The sequence below is a fragment of the Ceratotherium simum genome, chromosome 10 (assembly GCF_057802395.1).
Source record: "Ceratotherium simum simum isolate JZ-2026a chromosome 10, ASM5780239v1, whole genome shotgun sequence".
NCBI lineage: Eukaryota > Metazoa > Chordata > Mammalia > Perissodactyla > Rhinocerotidae > Ceratotherium > Ceratotherium simum.
This window is the reverse complement of record NC_141909.1, coordinates 71749990-71767216: the sequence shown is the minus strand read 5'-3', so window position 1 is coordinate 71767216 and position 17227 is coordinate 71749990. Positions and strand designations below refer to the sequence as shown.

The following is a 17227-nucleotide window of genomic DNA, read 5'->3' as shown; positions in this document are numbered from 1 at the left end:
TTTAACAACCACCTCAGGCAATTCTGATGGGGGTGGTCCACAACCCACTTTGGAAACACTATCTGCTTGTTATCGTAAGATGAATTAGCTTGATTCCTAAAAAGTAAATTCTGATCTCACAGCTGACTATAAATCATTGACATTATCAAATAACACAGATAGTGAATATCAGAACCCATGCATTCAATCAACAAGTTAGTATTATTTGGACATTTATTGCTTTATAAATTAGAAGCAGCATCTAGACCATAAATGAACCACTAACCGTTCAACATCTAAAGATCTTTATTTAGCCTAAATGCAGAAACACCACTGACATGTGCAATCCCATGCAGAGGAAAGTGCTTTCAAATGCTCATTAACGAAGAAGGATTTTAGCAGAACATTAAATGTGTCCTTTTAAAGGACCAAGTCCAAGCCAAGATTTTAGCTTTTAGCCTTTAGCATTATATTAGAAAACTGACCCAAAACTAAAGTCTTCACATTAATAATTCCAAAGTTATCAATTTCCAAGAATTACCATTTCTGGACTGAAAACTACCATGTCCATTTCCAGCCTGAAAAGATTCTTTTGTTCGGTCTGAAATACCTGAAAATAGCAGGATACATAATGAGGAACTAGAAAAACAAAGAAGTACCTTGCTAACTCTGGAACGTTGAATTTCCAGCGAGTGTCAGGTTCTCGGAATATAACTTCATAGTTATTTTCAAGTGCCTGATTTTTCAAAAGTACATAAAACATTGAAGACATGGTATGTATGTTTGGGAATGTTTATGCTGCCATTTAACATTTACTATAAATCTTTTCTAATTTCCTTTTGTTTTACCAGTAATCCAATGCCTTAGTTTATCTTAGTAAATACAGCTGGTTCATTTCCATACTTAGCCACTCTCAGATTATATTATGGTTCCCAAAGATAAATTTTGGACAATTTTATCTACTATGCAGGAAAATTATAAAAGTTCTTTGCTTTGGACATTTTTAAAAATAATAGCTGAACTAGTTTAAAATGTCCTGTCCACAGGTATGAGCAATGAACTCTATGGCTTCTCAAAGTCCCGTTTATGATTATCACAGATCTACTTCTGTCCAATGCCTCGTTCTATTCCTCAAGCCTTGGCTTAGAAAGTGCAAGTGCCATAGGAACAGACCTTATGAAATAAGTGATTTCCACATACTTTACCTACCCTGCCCTCCAAAAGCAGCTCTCCCTGCTATGCAATACACATGGCTCAGTGCCCTGTGCCCCGTTTCCTTGAGTTTAGACAGCTATTACAGTTTCCATATAAACATCCAAATAGTTTTTCCATACATAAATTACTACTTTTTTTTTCAAACTGAACTTTCTATTATCACTATTATTTGTTGTGTTATAAAATACAGAATGAAAAGAGCCAAGCAAAAAGATTTCCTCTTCATTCTTTAGATGAACACTTCTAATTAAGGAAGGATTCAAATATCCTATATGGAAATTATCTAATTTCTGGGTCTTACTAATAGCTGTGGATGGCTGAAAAAGATTGTGCATATCCAGAACATACAAAATAAACAGCACATTGACTTCCCTTCAGCCACTCTCAGTTAACCCTGCTCTTGGGTTTGACTTAGGCTGTAATGAAGTGCACCCTTCACGTCCCTATTCATTTCTCTCCGTGAACTGACGTAACCTCAGCACTGATGCGCCTTCTTTCCTACATTCACCAAAGTCCCACGATCCAGGCCTAAGTCAAACTGATGAAAGTACAGTTAGAGAGAAACACACCTGTGTCTAAGCTATTTTGCCCAAAATTTTAAAAGAAGCCTAAAAATAGACTGCCATGAGCCCAGTTTTGGAGATATTCACTTTACAGTGAACCAGGTGGGGATTACATGTGACAAAAGTAGAATACTCTGCTGTCTTCTTCCTGCCCCTGTGTGTTTCTGGATCTTTAATCCTTTCTATACCCAATAGGGAATGAAAACTTATTAGCATAAGAGATGAAATATGTCTGAAAAAAGATCAGACAAAATTTCAAAATTAAAGAAAAATGTGCATACTGTTTTATTCATCTACTGTTCTTTTCTATTAATTCTGACAATAGAGAATTGAGTTATCTTTATATGTGTATTTATATTTGTATTCTAGTCCTAAATCTGTTTTTAAACTAAAGAGTTCTGTTCTGGAACTTCCCTGCAGCAACACTACACAGTACTGAAATCCTTGGCTTCCGAGGACAGACTGTCCTGTTAACATGATCTACAACTCTGTGGGTAGCACCATCTAGACCCATATTTCTCTGCAAGTTTCAGCGGGTGCTCCTATGTACACCTTCCCTCAGGAAAACCACCAAGACAGAAAAGCTATCAAGAATTCAGACCAAGGACCATTTAAAAATTGTACTCTGAGATATTAGTATCTCAGCAAATTTCAGCCATTGAACAGCAGAGAAACACTAAAATAAAACCTCTTTACCTACTCCCTGAGAGAACCACTGTTAATAAATATGAGATCATGGGAGATGAGAAAAGAGGAAAGAACAAATGTTAAAACTTTCTCACAAAATGTCCATAACTGAAAATTCAGAATGATACTTCTTCCTACCATGACTGCATAGGGCTTCATTTCCCAGGCGTGGAGGTTGGTATTATCAATAATAATAGGGGATATGCCATTCCTCATTGCTTTTCTTGCTGCAACACAATGTTATATAACAGTGAACAACACGCAACAATCAGAGAGAAGGGTAAGCGTACTCCATATTTTGTTATTTTTATTACAGGATGTCCTCATCACACAACTTTAATGCCACTATTTCAGAACCCATTAGCAATAATTTTCCTTTTCCTGGAATCTAGGGAGGTCATGCTCTGGCGTTCTGTTTGGGGAAAAAAAATGGCAGAAATTTTTATTAAACTCCTTTAATAATACTTATTCATTCTGCAGCAGCTACAATCTATGTGCACAACAGGATTTCCCAGGAGTTTGGAAGGGAATTGATCACCTCTTTTCTGGTTCCATTCATGAGCTTCCTCCAGGAAGTCAGGATTGAACTCATAGGCACCATCTTCCCTGAAGAAAAAATCATCCGTGCTGAAAATCAGGGCCCTGGGAAAGTCGTGTTGCAATTGTCTGGAAAGTGGGGAAATAAGATTATTTTATAACTATGCATTGTCATAATAGAAATTATTTCCTTCCATCTCTAACATTTAGCAGTTTATAATTATGAGACCACCAGGTTTTGAGTTGTTGAAATTCACTTAAAAAGACAGATGCTTATTATCTCTAGAAGGTACTACTCCTTAATAGGAGGCAGGAGAGGGGTAAGAGGCGGCTGTGTGTATTGCCCATCCTTGAAACTAAGAAGTGCTGGTCACTGCCACTTCTGCAGCAACCAGGACTGATTGTAGACGAAACTCTGGAGGCTCAGTTGAGGGCATGATAACAGTCTCTCCTCGTGGGCACCAGTCCTTGTGGGCACCACCACACCATTCTTCTGTGATGCCCCATGCCCTTCCCTGAGACCTGCCCGCTGGTGCCATGCCCCCATGCTGCAGCCCTTCCCTCTGCCCCCTAAACTCTCACCTGTCTTGGGTCCCATCTCCCTGGAGCTCTGTTCTCTGTAAGGACCCATATGAGAAAGTAGTTCTTGCTGAGGTATGAAATGTAGACAAAAGTGATGTGTGTGTGACCCCTACCTATTAGGTAACATGTTTACGTTTTAACAGTGACCTAAACCAAATGAAAGAAAAGCACAACAGCAGAAGGAAAGAGGTAGACCCAGCATTCCCAATGCCTTCCTAAACCTCTGTCAGTCTCTCTAAATATGAACATATTACAGAAAAAAGAAAAACCATTATGGAGTCCCCCCTTTAAAGCAAAAAAAAAAAGTTCTGCACAAAATAACTTCAAAGAGAAGATGTTTCTACTTGAAATCCTTACTCAGACTGTTTTTTGGGAGAAGATGGATATCATGCTAGGTAGTAAGTGGGTAAATCTCTCAGCCTCCTTTCCTCATCCGTAAAGATTGAGGAACCTAGCTATCTTGCTAGGTTATGATGACGATCTCATCACGTGGGAAAACACCGAACGCAGCACCTGACACAATGAGTGTACGTGTCTTCTCTTTTTCCTACAGACTCACGGGTGTAATTCTAACTTCAAAACAAATGCAACAGGCAAACAGAATACACGACCAAATGGCAAGGCTCAGAATAAAAAGATATTTAAAAGTTGGAAGAAAAAATATTGGAGAATGACAAGGGCGGGAAATACAAAGAGAAAGCAGAGCTATTCAACACTTTGTTGTTTGTTCTTCTCCATCAAGAATAATTATCTTCCATCAAGAAAGAAAAAATTAAACATAAAGCACCGGACCTGCAGATACTAAGCACCTAAGTTGCTCTGCAAACTTTGGTTCAATTCTTGACTCGTCACTATCCAGTCATGTGATCTGTTTCTCTAAGTTGTTTCCTTGACTGAAAAATATAAATAATAATCACTACTTATTAAACAGAGCTTCCAGTGAGGCTCAAATGAGGAAGGTAAGGGAAAACATTTTGCAAATGGTAAAGAACTTTACAAATGTAAAGTACTGTGATTTTATTAATAATAATAACAAATGAGGTCAAATTTGCCAACCCAGACTGCTTACATACCACAGTAGTAAAATACATCAGAGTGTGTACGTAATCTTGCAATTACTGCAAGTGAATTAGAGAGTATGCAGTCCATGAGGGAGAGATGAAAGACCAAAATAAGGCAAATGCCTCAATTTTCAAAAATGAGTAAACAGGGCCGGCCCCGTGGCTTAGCGGTTAAGTGCGCGCACTCCACTACTGATGGCCCGGGTTCGGATCCCCGGCACGCACCGACGTACCGCTTCTCTGGCCGTGCTGAGGTCGCGTCCCACATACAGCAACTAGAAGGATGTGCAGCTATGACATACAACTATCTACTGGGGCTTTGGGGGAAAAAAATAAATAAAAATTTTAAAAAAATGAGTAAACACATTCCAGAAAGAGTAAACAAATAAAAATCTCTGTCAAAATTCTTTGGAAGGCTTAATAGCATTTAAAAAGAAAGCAGCATGGATAGCTGAAAAAGTAATTCCGAATTAAATATATTTTCTTTTGGATGGGCTGTGGTGGTAAGCAGGGAAATTCAATGGACAGAATCTTAAATCCTGATATAAACAGGAATCTGACAGTCTCTCTTGATAGGCTTATGGGAAAATGTGGACCAGAAGATAATATATTTTAATACCCAAAGAATATTAGATAATTATCCAACTCATTAAACATTTATTGAGCACTCAACATCTGCCAAGTACTATATGAAGTGTTAAGGTACAAAGAGAGAGTAGCTGCTCTCAAGGAATTCACAGCCTAGCCCAGGAGCCAGACCCTACACAGCGGGCCTAACGCACAATGAAAGGAGCTGCACAAGAGATCCTCCAAGAACCTGAGGTCGGGAACAACATGTTCTGACAGCAAAGCACTGTCGAGGAGACCACGTCTGACTTGGACCTTGAGGGATGAGGACAACTCTGCCTCTTAGGGAAGGAGTTAAGAGCACTGGAGGTACGAGGAGGAAGCTAATGCTAAAGGGCGTGTGCAGAGCAAGGGGCTTTAGGGAAAGACAAGAACAAAGACACTATGGGTTAAACGTGGCACATTGTATTTGAAGCACTTTCGATTCTGAGTGCTACACAATTTAAAGAGAAATTTAGCAAGCTGGAATATGTGTGGAGAAGAGTGACCAGGTAAATATAAGGTCTGAAAACAACCATGTCAGATGAGCAAAATCATCGAAGGAATGTGGGGTGTTGAAGCTGAGAACAGATGATAAAAGTGATATATGTAGTTATCCTCAGATACTGGGGAGTCTATAAAGGGAATGAACTCATTCTGTGGGTCAGGAATTTGGGTTGGGCTCAGCTGAGCAGTTCTGCTGGTCTTGCCTGGGACCACGCATGCAGCCACAGGCGCCTGACCAGTGAGGGGCAGAGGGTCTAAGAGGCCCATCCACATGTTGGTGGTGCTGCCTGTCAGCTGGCTCTCCATCCACGTGCTCTCTCGTCCTCAAGGAGGCTAACCCAGGCCTCTTCACAAACCAGTATTTCAAGAGGGCAACAGTGGAAGCTGCTAGGCTTCCACCACATTCTATCTGTCAAAGCACATCACTATGCTGGCCCACATTGAAAGGGTAGGAAAACAAAGAATGGAAGAGGTAGCAAAGAAAATGTGGCCATTTTAAATCCACCACAGTTATAGGAAGTGACATGAAAGAAAAGTATAAAGAAGACTTGATGAAACAAATTTGCATAATTCCTTATAAATGCCTTTTATTTGACTTGAAAGATACTCAAACTGAAAAGCCCAAATCATAAATCCAAACTTGAACCTCCAATGCAAACAGTTATTGTAAAGACACCTTAGAAAAAATCTAAGGGCAGCACTAAATGCATTTTCAGGTATCTGTATTTTATATTTGTGAACACTTTTTAAATTATTTCCATCAATATTATCCAGTCTAAATAATAAAAGCTACGTTCAGACGTTAAATAATAGTGTATAACTTATTTTCCTTATCTTTTGTGTATTAAGTTAAACAACTGTGGATATTGGTTCTAAGATCCTTTGTTTTCTTTTTGGTCCAGATTTGATATCCCTTCTAAATGTGGTTTCACTGGTTTTCCTCTTAAGTCTGCCACTCATAGGTTTTGCTTGGATTTTTTACCAATTTCAGAGTTGAATTTTTCTTTTCATAAACATAGCCTTTTCTACTCTTGTTTTCCTCTTTATGGTTTATATTATCTATTGGAAATTAATACTCTCTAATGTTTCCTTTAAAAAAGCTTTAAGCAGGAGTATCCAATTCACATTTCATTTGAATTGTGTTCCCTTCTAGAAAACAAAAACAAAACACAACAAAAAAACTACTGCCCTTCTTGATGGCAAAATTTTACCTTAGAGTAAAAGTTAAATTGTTCAGGACCACTATGGGGCTGCTCGCCGTTCCTAAGACATATCCAAGTGCAGCCTACCTGCTCCTCCTAACAAACGGGCAGTCAAAAATATGCGTTTTTCACCTTTACAGCGTTACAGCTCTAATGGAATGTGGGGGGGATGGGGTGGGGATGATCTCCCTGAATGATCATTCCTTCAAAAACTTGTTTTATCTTCACCTGATGTTAAATTAGCACTGGCAGCCATGGTAGCATCTTGAATACGCAGGACAATAAAATCTCTCCTAAATAAAGAACTGATTCAACAGACAATCTTGAGATACCCAAACTTAAGTGGAAGCAATAAATACCATTCCATCAGCTTCAGAAGTGATGAGGATAATGCCCCAGCTCTAGCTTTCTTTATGGTGGTCAGGAGCCTCATGCATTAGGGAAATTGAGAGAATGAAAATAAAAGAAAAGGGAAAAAATAGAAAGACAATTACTTCCACATAATCTTCACCTCCCCAGCTTCCCCCCAAATTCACTTAAAATTGCTACTATGAGAGAAACTGAGGTACTAATCTTGATTTCACAACTTATCATTCGTCTGTGTGTTTATTTCATAATGGAGAACCGTGAAAATATATTTAGATATCTGTTAGTCACTCACTCACTGACAAAGTCCAGCTACGTAATTTTGAGTTGTACTCCCAACTTTTGATTACAGAAATTTTCAAATATGCAAAAGTAAACAGAATAATATAATCATTCCCCATGTACCCACAGCCCTGCTTCCACAATTATCATCATATGGCTAGTCTTGTTTCATCTGCTTCCTACTTCATTTCACCAAATATCTCATCAGTGTTCAAATTCCCCTGATTGTCTCATAAACGTATTCCTACCATTGGTTTGTTGGAATCAAGAGCCAACAAGATCCACACATTGCATTTGGTTGCCATGTCCCTTAAGCCTCATTTATTCTATACTTTTCCCTCTCCTTTTTATTTCCACCTGAACTTTTGTTTCCCCATCACCTTTTATATTAAGAAAATGCTCACGGGGCCGGCCCAGTGGCGTAGCGGTTAAGTGTACATGCTCCGCTGCTGGTAGCCCAGGTTTTGATCCCAGGCGTGCACCAACGCGCCGATCGTCAAGCCATGCTGTGGCGGCGTCCCACATAAAGTAGAGGAAGATGGGCAGGATGTTAGCCCAGAGCCGATCTTCCTCAGCAAAAAAGAGGAGGATTGCCATTGGATGTTAGCTCAGGGCTGATCTTCCTCACACACACAAAAAAAGAAAGAAGATGTTCAAACCTATAGAAATAAGTTGAAAAATAATACAATGAACACTGCTTACACTTCATCTACAGTCACTAGTTGTTAACATTTCGCCTGACTTATTTTATGTCTCTCACATGTTTTTTTTCTTTCTGAGGAAGAGTTGCCCTGAGCTACCATCCGTGCCAGTCCTCCTCTATTTTTCTGTATGTGGGACACCTCCACAGCATGGCTGATGAGCGGAGTAGGTCCCCGCCCGGGATCTGAACCTGCAAACCTGGGCCACAGAAGCCAAGTGGGCAGAACTTTAACCACTTGGCCACAGGACTGGGCCCTCACATGTGTATTTTTGATAAACGATTTGAAAATAAGTTGCAGACATCATGAACCTTTGTTCCTAAATTCTTTGTCAAAGTATCTCCTATGAATAAGAACATTCTCCTACATAATACCATTATCACACCTAAAAATTAACATTAATTTATAATAGCTAATGTTTTTTTTTCATTCAATTCATAATTTTATTTATTTATTTTTTCCCCCAAAGCCCCAGTAGATAGTGGTATGTCATAGCTGCACATCCTTCTAGTTGCTGCACGTGGGACGCGGCCTCAGCATCGCCGGAGAAGCATTGCATCAATGCACGCCCGGGATCCGAACCTGGGCCGCCAGCAGCGGAGCGTGTGCACTTAACCGCTAAGCCACAGGGCCGACCCTATAATAGCTAATGTTAATAGATTTTTAAATTTCCCCAATGGTCCCAATAATATCTTTCCTAGGTTCAAGTACTGCATTTGGTTATTATGTCTCTTTAGTGACTTTTAATCTAGAACTGTCCTCGTGTCCTCTTTGGTTTCCCTTTATGAAGAGTCCAGGTCACCAGGCTTGAGAATGCCCCACATTCTGGGTTTGTCGGATTGTTTCCTCATGATTACCCAGGTTAAACATTTTTGGAAGGAAAGTACAGAGGTGATGTTTGCGTACTTCTGATTGTACACGATGACAGTTTGTACCATCAGGCTTTGATCACTTGGCTAAAAGGCGGTGTCAGCCGGATGGCTGCATTGTAAAGGTGCATGGGCTTCCCTTGTGATACTGTGTAACGTGCAGGAGCAAACTGTGAAACTGTGAGGCCCCACGTAACAATCCTGCTCCCCAACCACCTTTCCCTCAGTGATCTTTACAGTCATTGCTGATCACTGCCTGAATCAATGATTACATTGGGAATTGCAGAATACTGCTTTTCTCATTATGTAATTTCTTCCATATTTACCAGGCGGCGTTGTCTTGTAAAGAAGAGCTTTCTTCCCCCCCCTTTTAATAATCCTTACCATCCTCATTCTGTACGATGATCAAATAGTCCCAAATTTGGCCAGCAGGTACCCCTTCAAGCTGGCTCCAGTGTCTTTCTCTACACAAACCTTAAAAATATTGCTTTTCCTTTCTAATTGGCAAGGAAATACACATTCACTGCAGAGTATTTTGAAACAGAAAACTGCAAAAAATATATTCCTCTATCTAAAAAATAATTGACATCTGATCTTCTTTTCAGGAGATAGAGAGAGAGGTAGGTGGGTAGACAGAATTTCTCTTTTTTTCATTTGATTTTTTGTTACATAAAAACAGAAACACAATGTAGAGCATACCAACTTTTCACTAAACTTATTTCCATAGCAATTATTTCCCACCTCGTGAAATATTATTCTGTAACATAATTCTTTTTTTTGTGTGTGTGTGGTGAGGAAGATTGTCCCTGAGCTAACATCTGTTGCCAATCTTCCTCTTTTTTTTGCTGAGGAAGACTGGCTCTGAGCTAACATCTGTGCCCATCTTCCTCTATTTTGTATGTGGGATGCCGCCACAGCATGGCTTGATGAGCCGTGCATGGGTCCACGCCCGGGATTCGAAACTGCAAACCCTGGGCCACCAAAGTGGAGCACACGAACTTAACCACTATGACACCGGGCCGGCCCCCTTATTCTCTAACACTATTTTTAATGATTATGACACAGTTTTAGGCATTTAGTTTGTTGGGGACAAACTAAATTGATTACCAGCAAGATTAAATATTTTTTCTTATGTGTGCTGGTCATTTAGAGATATTCTTTTGTCAGGTGCATTTTCGTGTCCTTTGTCTGATTGTTAATAAAACCTCCTTATTGGGAGGTTTATCTCTTTCTTATTAAATATGAAAATTTCTTGAGTACATCAATTACTTTTTAATTTTGTTTATAATAAACTCTAACATAAAAGTGTAAATTTTTAGAAATTTTTCTAGTCACATGTTTTTATTCTACTTTCTGCCTTTGATGATACATTTACAAGTCTTTCCCACCCCAAGGTTATGTAAATATTCATTTTTGTTCTATTACATTTTACTCCGAAATCCATCTAAAATTTTATTTTGTATATGGCATTGGTTAAGGATCTAACTTAATTGTTTTTTTCCATGTGGGAACCTGGTTCTCCCCAAACCATTGACTGAATAATTCGTCAATTCCTCATTGTTTTGAAATACTTTTTATTATATACTAAATAATAACAAATAATTAGGCCTGTTATTAGACTTTCTATTTTGTTCCATTAAGCTTGATGTATAAGTTCTTCATTATCTGCTTTTTCAATATTTTCTCATCTTCTTGATTATATTCAGTAGTGGTGAATCTTTCCTTTATAAAATTTATACTTTTATTTTCTTATTTTGTTGGAGAGAGATTTCTGAAAAATATCAAATAAAAGGATAGTCCCTTCTTGATGTCTTGGATTCTTCTCATGGTAGGCTAAAGTGGTTGTTCCAATAAATTTTCTTTTTTTTCAAGAGTGCTAAGCACTAATCCAAGAGCTTGGCATATATTCTCTCTCCTTAACCTTTATAACAATTTTATAAAGTAAATAATGTTTTCTCTAGTTTTAGATAAAGAAACTAAGGGTTCAAGAGGTTAAATAACCGGCCCAGGTTTACACAGCTTGGATGTGGGATGCCAGAATTTCCTTCCAGGTCTATACAGAGTCAAAGGCACATGGGTCTTACACACTTTGTGAGTTCTTGTGGATCTGAGAAAGCCCTTCTGTGGTCTTCATACATTAGCAAGTTGGCTGGATGAGAATTACTGGATTACAATCCTTCCCCACAGATGTTTATACTTCAGATTTGTTTCAGTTAGAAGTGGGTTCAATTGCATTTAACAGAAAACTCAGATAACAGTGGCTTTCTAAAAATTTATATACATATATATCATGTGTGAAAAATCCAGAGGTAGAATCCAAGGCTGTATTACATGGACCCAGGTCAACATGAACCCAGGTGTCCACCATCTTTCTTTTTTTCTTTTTCCCTCCCATCTATACATTAAATCTGTGTCTGCCATCTTTTTTAGCGCTTGGCTTCCATTCATTCATTCTTCCGTCCTGTGCCTCCTGGTGGACAGAGGGCGCCACTGCAGCTCCAGCTTTCGTATTTATATTCGACACAGCAGAAAGAGGCAAGGGAGACTCGAAACGTAGTTGTAAGGTTGGCACATTGCCATACCTAACACAAAGGAACTAAGGAAGTATGAGTAGTTAATTAACACCTTTTGCAACAATCTTACCGGTATATGTCTAGGTATTGAATTTATTTTTTATCACTTTTAAGTCTTCAACTCAGAAATATGTTCTATGATGTCTGTAATTGTTGCTTTGGTTATGTTTATTCTGGTTTTATTCAGTTATATTTATTCTCACGTTTGTCTTCTACGTTACTGTTTGATTTCCTGCATTGTGATTCTGCTCGTCTCTATCTTTAATGGACTTTAAAATTCCAACATTTACTTTAGATTCTTTTTAAAAAATATATCTCATTTAGCTCCTTTAGAATTTGTTTCTGCTTCTTAGCCAACTCCTTTCATATTTAGACTCCTTATTATCATTTTTCTTTTATCATAGAATTTTTGAGGAAAAAAATTGTAAATATATAGAGAGGCAAAAAATTTTTCTTTATATGTATATATCAAACACCTGTATACCCACCACCTGGAGCTGATAATTGTTAACATTTTCGCATATTTGTTTTGTTGGTTTAAAATTCAACCAACCCCCCACCTTAACTCCGGCATTCCCAAACACCTTTACTCTACTTCTCTTTTCCCTTTTCCACAGCACTCATCACCTTCTAACATAACATACAATCTCCTTAAAGTTTACATCCGTTGGACATTGAGGGTATTATGCAAAGTGAAATAAGTCAGAGGGAGAAGGTCAAATACCATATGATCTCACTCATTAAGTAGTAGATAATAACAACAAACAAACACATAGAGACAGAAATTGGATTGGTGGTTACCAGAGGGGAAAGGGGGAGGGAGGAGGGTGAAAGGGACAATTCAGCACATGTGTGTGGTGATAGGTTGTAATTAGTATCTGGGTGGTGAACACGATGTAATCTATGCAGAAATAGAAGTGTAATGATGTACACCTGAAATTTATACAATGTTATAAACCAATGTTACTGCAATAAACAAAAAATGGTCAAAAACGAATCTTTTCAGATGACATGCCTACCCAGACTAGGGAAACTAAAGAAAAAATAAACAAGTGGGACTTTATCAGATTAAAGAGCTTCTATAAGACAAACGAAACCAGAATCAAGATGAACAGACAACCCACCAGCTGGGAGAGAATATTTGCAAAACAGAAATCTGACAAGGCGTTGATCTCCATAATATATAAAGAACTCACACAACTGAACAACAAAAAAACAAACAACCCGATCAAAAAATGGGCAGAGGAAATGAACAGACACTTCTCCAAAGAAGATATACAGATGGCCAATAGGCACATGAAAAGATGTTCAACATCACTAATCATCAGGGAAATGCAAATCAAAACAACACTAAGATATCACCTCACGCCCATTAGAATGGCTATAATCACCAAGACAAAAAACAACAAGTGTTGGAGAGGATGTGGAGAAACAGGAACCCTCATACACAGCTGGTGGGAATGCAAACTCATGCAGCCTCTATGGAAAACGGTATGGAGATTCCTCAAAGAATTAAAAATAGAGATACCCTATAATCCAGCTATCCCACTACTGGGCATCTATCCAACGAACCTGAAATCAACAATCCAAAGAGGCTTACGCACCCCTATGTTCATTGCAGCATTATTCACTATAGCCAAGAAGTGGAAGCAACCCAAGCGTCCCTCGACTGACGATTGGATCAAGAAGATGTGGTACATATATACAATGGAATACTACTCAGCCATAAAAAAAGACAAAATCGTCCCATTTGCAACAACATGGATGGGCCTGGAGGGTATTATGTTAAGTGAAGTAAGCCAGAAAGAGAAAGACAAACACTGTATGATCTCACTCATATGTGGAATATAAACCAACACATGGACAGAGAAAACTGTATTGTGGTTGCCAGGGGCAATGGGGGTGGGGGGGTGGGCACAAGGGGTGAAGGGAGACATATATATGGTGATGGACAAACAAAAATGTACAACCCAAAATTTCACAGTTAAAAACTATTAAAACATCAATAAAATAAATTAATTTTAAAAAAAAGGTTTACATCCATTTCTCTCCCTCTGGCATATAAGGTCCATGAGAGCAGGATCTCTTGTTTTGTTCTCTGATGACTCCCAAGTACCTAGAACACTCTAAAACAAAGTAGGCATTCAATAAATATTGTTGAATGAATAAATGAAGGAAAATTACATATTTTAGATCTATTCATGTTGATATATAGACTCAGTCCATTCCTTTTAAATGCTATGTAGTTCTCCATTATCAGTACAATAATAAACATACCTAACATTTATTAAGTGCTTATTGTGCTCCAAGCACTATTATAATGGCTTCACATCTCTCATATAATGCTCAAATACACCTCTGAGACAAGTACTGTTAGTAATACCCATGTTACAGATGAAGAAATTAAGACCAGTGAGTGGGCACAACATCAACATACAGAAACCAGTTGCGTTTCCGTACACTAACAACAAAACATCTGAAAAAGAAATAAAACAATCCCATTCACAATTGCATTCAAAACAATAAAATACTTAGGAATAAATTCAACCAAGGAAGTGAAAGATCTGTACACTGAAAACTACAAGACTTTGATGAAAGAAATTGAAGAAGACACAAAAATGGAAAGATATTCCATGTTCATGGATTGGGAGAATTAATATTGTTAAAATGTCCATATTACCCAAAGCCATCTACAGATTCAATGCAATCCCTACCAAAATTCCAATGGCATTTCACAGAAATAGAAAAAACAATCCTAAAATTTATACAGAACCACAAAAGACCCTGAAAAAAGCCAAAGTAATCCTGAGAAAGAAGATCAAAGCTGGAGGCATCACACTTCCTAATTTCAAACAATAGTACAAAGTTATAGAAACCAAAACAGTATGGTACTAGCATAAAAAAAGGTACTAGCATAGAAATATACCAATGGAACACAATCAAGAGCCCAGAAATAAACCCTCGTATATACAGTCAACTAATATTTGACAAGAGAGCCAAGAATACTGAGCGGGGAAAAGATAGTTTCTTCAATAAATGGTGTTGGGAAAACCAGATAACCACATGCAGAAGAATGAAAATGGATCCCTCATCTTACACCACTCACAAAAATTAACTCAAAATGGATCAAAAACTTAAACATAAGACCTGAAACCATAAACCCCTAGAAGAAAACAGGGAAAAAGCTCCTTGACATTGGTCTTGGCAATGATATTTTGGGATATGACACGAAAAGCAAAGGCAACAAAAGCAAAAATTAACAAGTGGGACTACATCAAACCAAAAAGCTCCCGCACAGCAAAAGAAACAACAAAATGAAACGGCAACCTACCAAATGGAAGAAAATATTTGCAAATTATATATCTAATAAGGGGTTAATATCTAAAATATATAAATAACTCATACAACTCAATAGCAAAATAACACAAAATAGCCCAATTAAAAAATGGGCAGAAGAGCTGACTAGACATTTTTCCAAAGAAGATATATAAACAGCAAACAGGTACACGAAAAGATGCTCGATATCACTAATCATCAGGGAAATGCAAATCAAAACCACAATGAGATATCTCCTCACACCTGTTAGAATGGCTATCATCAAAAAGACAAGCGAAAACAAGTATTAATGGGGCTGTGGAGAAAAGGGAACTCTTGTGCACTGTTGGTGGGAATGTAAATTGGTGCAACCACTATGGAAAACAGTATGGCGGTTCCTCAAAAAATTAAAAATAGTGACGTCAGCATCATGGTGGAGTGAGCTTTCCCGTGAACTCTTCCCCCGATAAGATACAACAAAAGGAATAGTCACAGACCAACAACGGAATCCCAGACAGTGAAAAGCAAGGTCGGAAAGATCCACACTGCTGCACATCTGAGAGTGGAAAGTGCTGGGCCCCCGGAGCAAGTGGGGAGAGGTAAGGAGAACTCCTCTCCTGCACCATCAGATCAGCAATCCTGGTCTGCGCAGCTCCCAGAGAGGGGGGAGGGGCGGCCCTCGGCGGGGAAACCATAGCTCTTCGGGCTCTCTCAGCCAGTGGGAAACTCCCACACAGAGGACTCAGAAGAGCAAGCCACAGGGCTACCATCAACATCTGAGCACCCCAGAGAGTGGATAAGGAGGGGCGAAGAGAAGCCCCCCATGCCAGGGACCCAGAGGGCAAAAGAGAGAGCCCCCCACCCCCCCACAAACCAGACCCTGCAGCTCAGCCGACCAGACCAGACCAAGCGATCCGACCTGCAGATTGCAGTCGAAAAAACGCGGCAGAGCGCAGGGGGCTTATATTACACAGCCCTTTACCACCACACAGTGGCGGCGGGTGGAAATTGCAACCAGAGATTTCCAGGATGAGGAAAAACAAAGCCAACACAAGAACCACAATGCAAAGATACATGAAATCACCAGACCAGAAGGAAAATGACAAGCACCCAGAAACCAACCCTGAAGACACAGAAATCCATAATCTAAATGACAGAGATTTCAAAATAGCTATCATAAAAACACTCAACAAAATACGAGACAACACAGACAAACAATTCAATGAGATTAGGAGTTTATTCACAAAAGAGATTGAAATCATAAAGAAAAACCAATCAGTGCTGATGGAGATGAAGAACATAATGGAGGAGATAAAGGAGAATCTGGAATCTTTAAAGAACAGAGCTGACAATATGGAGGAAAGAATTAGCATTTTAGAGGATAGGAATACAGATATGCTCCAGATGGAAGAGGAGAGAGAACTAAGACTAAAAAGAAATGAAGAAAGTCTCTGAGAAATATCTGACTCTATTAGGAAATGTAACATAAGAATTATAGGTATTCCTGAGGGAGAAGAGAGGGAAAGAGTAACAGAGAGCCTATTCAAGGAAATAATAGCTGAGAATTTCCCAAATCTGGGGAAGGAGCAGGAAATACCAGTAAGCGAAGCCAACAGGTCACCTAACTATATCAACAGGCAAAGGCTCTCTCCAAAACACCTAGTGGTAAGGCTAGCCAGAGTCAATGACAAAGAAACAATATTAAGGGCAGCTAGACAAAAACAAAAAATAACGTACAAAGGAACTCCCATCAGGCTCTCAGCGGATTTCTCAACAGAAACTTTACAGGCTAGGAGAGACTGGAATGATATATTCAAAATACTGAAAGACAAAAACTTTCAGCCAAGAATACTCTATCCAGCAAAAATATCCTTCAAATATGATGGAGAAATAGTAACTCTCCCAGATAAACAAAAGCTAAGGGAGTTCATGGCCACGAGACCCCCACTACAAGAAATACTCAAGAAGGCCCTCAGCCCTGAAAAAAGGAAGAGAAAGGGAATACAAAGCTTGGAGCAAGGAGAAAAATAGGTAGATAAACTCAGAAAAATAGTAGATCTTTATCAGAATAGGTTAGCAACCACTTAAATACTAAAATCAAAGATCAAAGGAAGGAATTCACCAAACATAAATTTAACCTCATCACTGTAAACACACAGCCACAACACAAGATAGAATAAGG

The 17227-nt window shown here is 38.7% G+C and overlaps 1 protein-coding gene across 4 annotated transcripts in view; it reads right to left on the bottom strand.

The window, feature by feature from the left end:
- The window catches only part of N4BP2L1 (NEDD4 binding protein 2 like 1), a 33333-nt gene that overhangs the window by 2215 nt on the left and 13891 nt on the right, over nucleotides 1-17227 (bottom strand). The window contains exons 1-4 of one of the 4 annotated variants that reach the window (XM_087436229.1): nucleotides 13785-13817; nucleotides 2983-3112; nucleotides 2583-2671; nucleotides 639-715 (exon numbers count right to left, since the gene is read on the bottom strand). In XM_087436229.1, coding sequence (XP_087292355.1) covers nucleotides 639-715; nucleotides 2583-2671; nucleotides 2983-3112; nucleotides 13785-13802 — 314 coding nt within the window. In that variant the 5' untranslated portion in view covers nucleotides 13803-13817. Of the gene's footprint in view, nucleotides 1-520; nucleotides 590-638; nucleotides 716-2582; nucleotides 2672-2982; nucleotides 3113-13784; nucleotides 13818-17227 lie in introns of those variants that run through there. The other 3 variants (XM_004435313.3, XM_004435312.3, XM_087436228.1) reach the window with 3 other exon arrangements.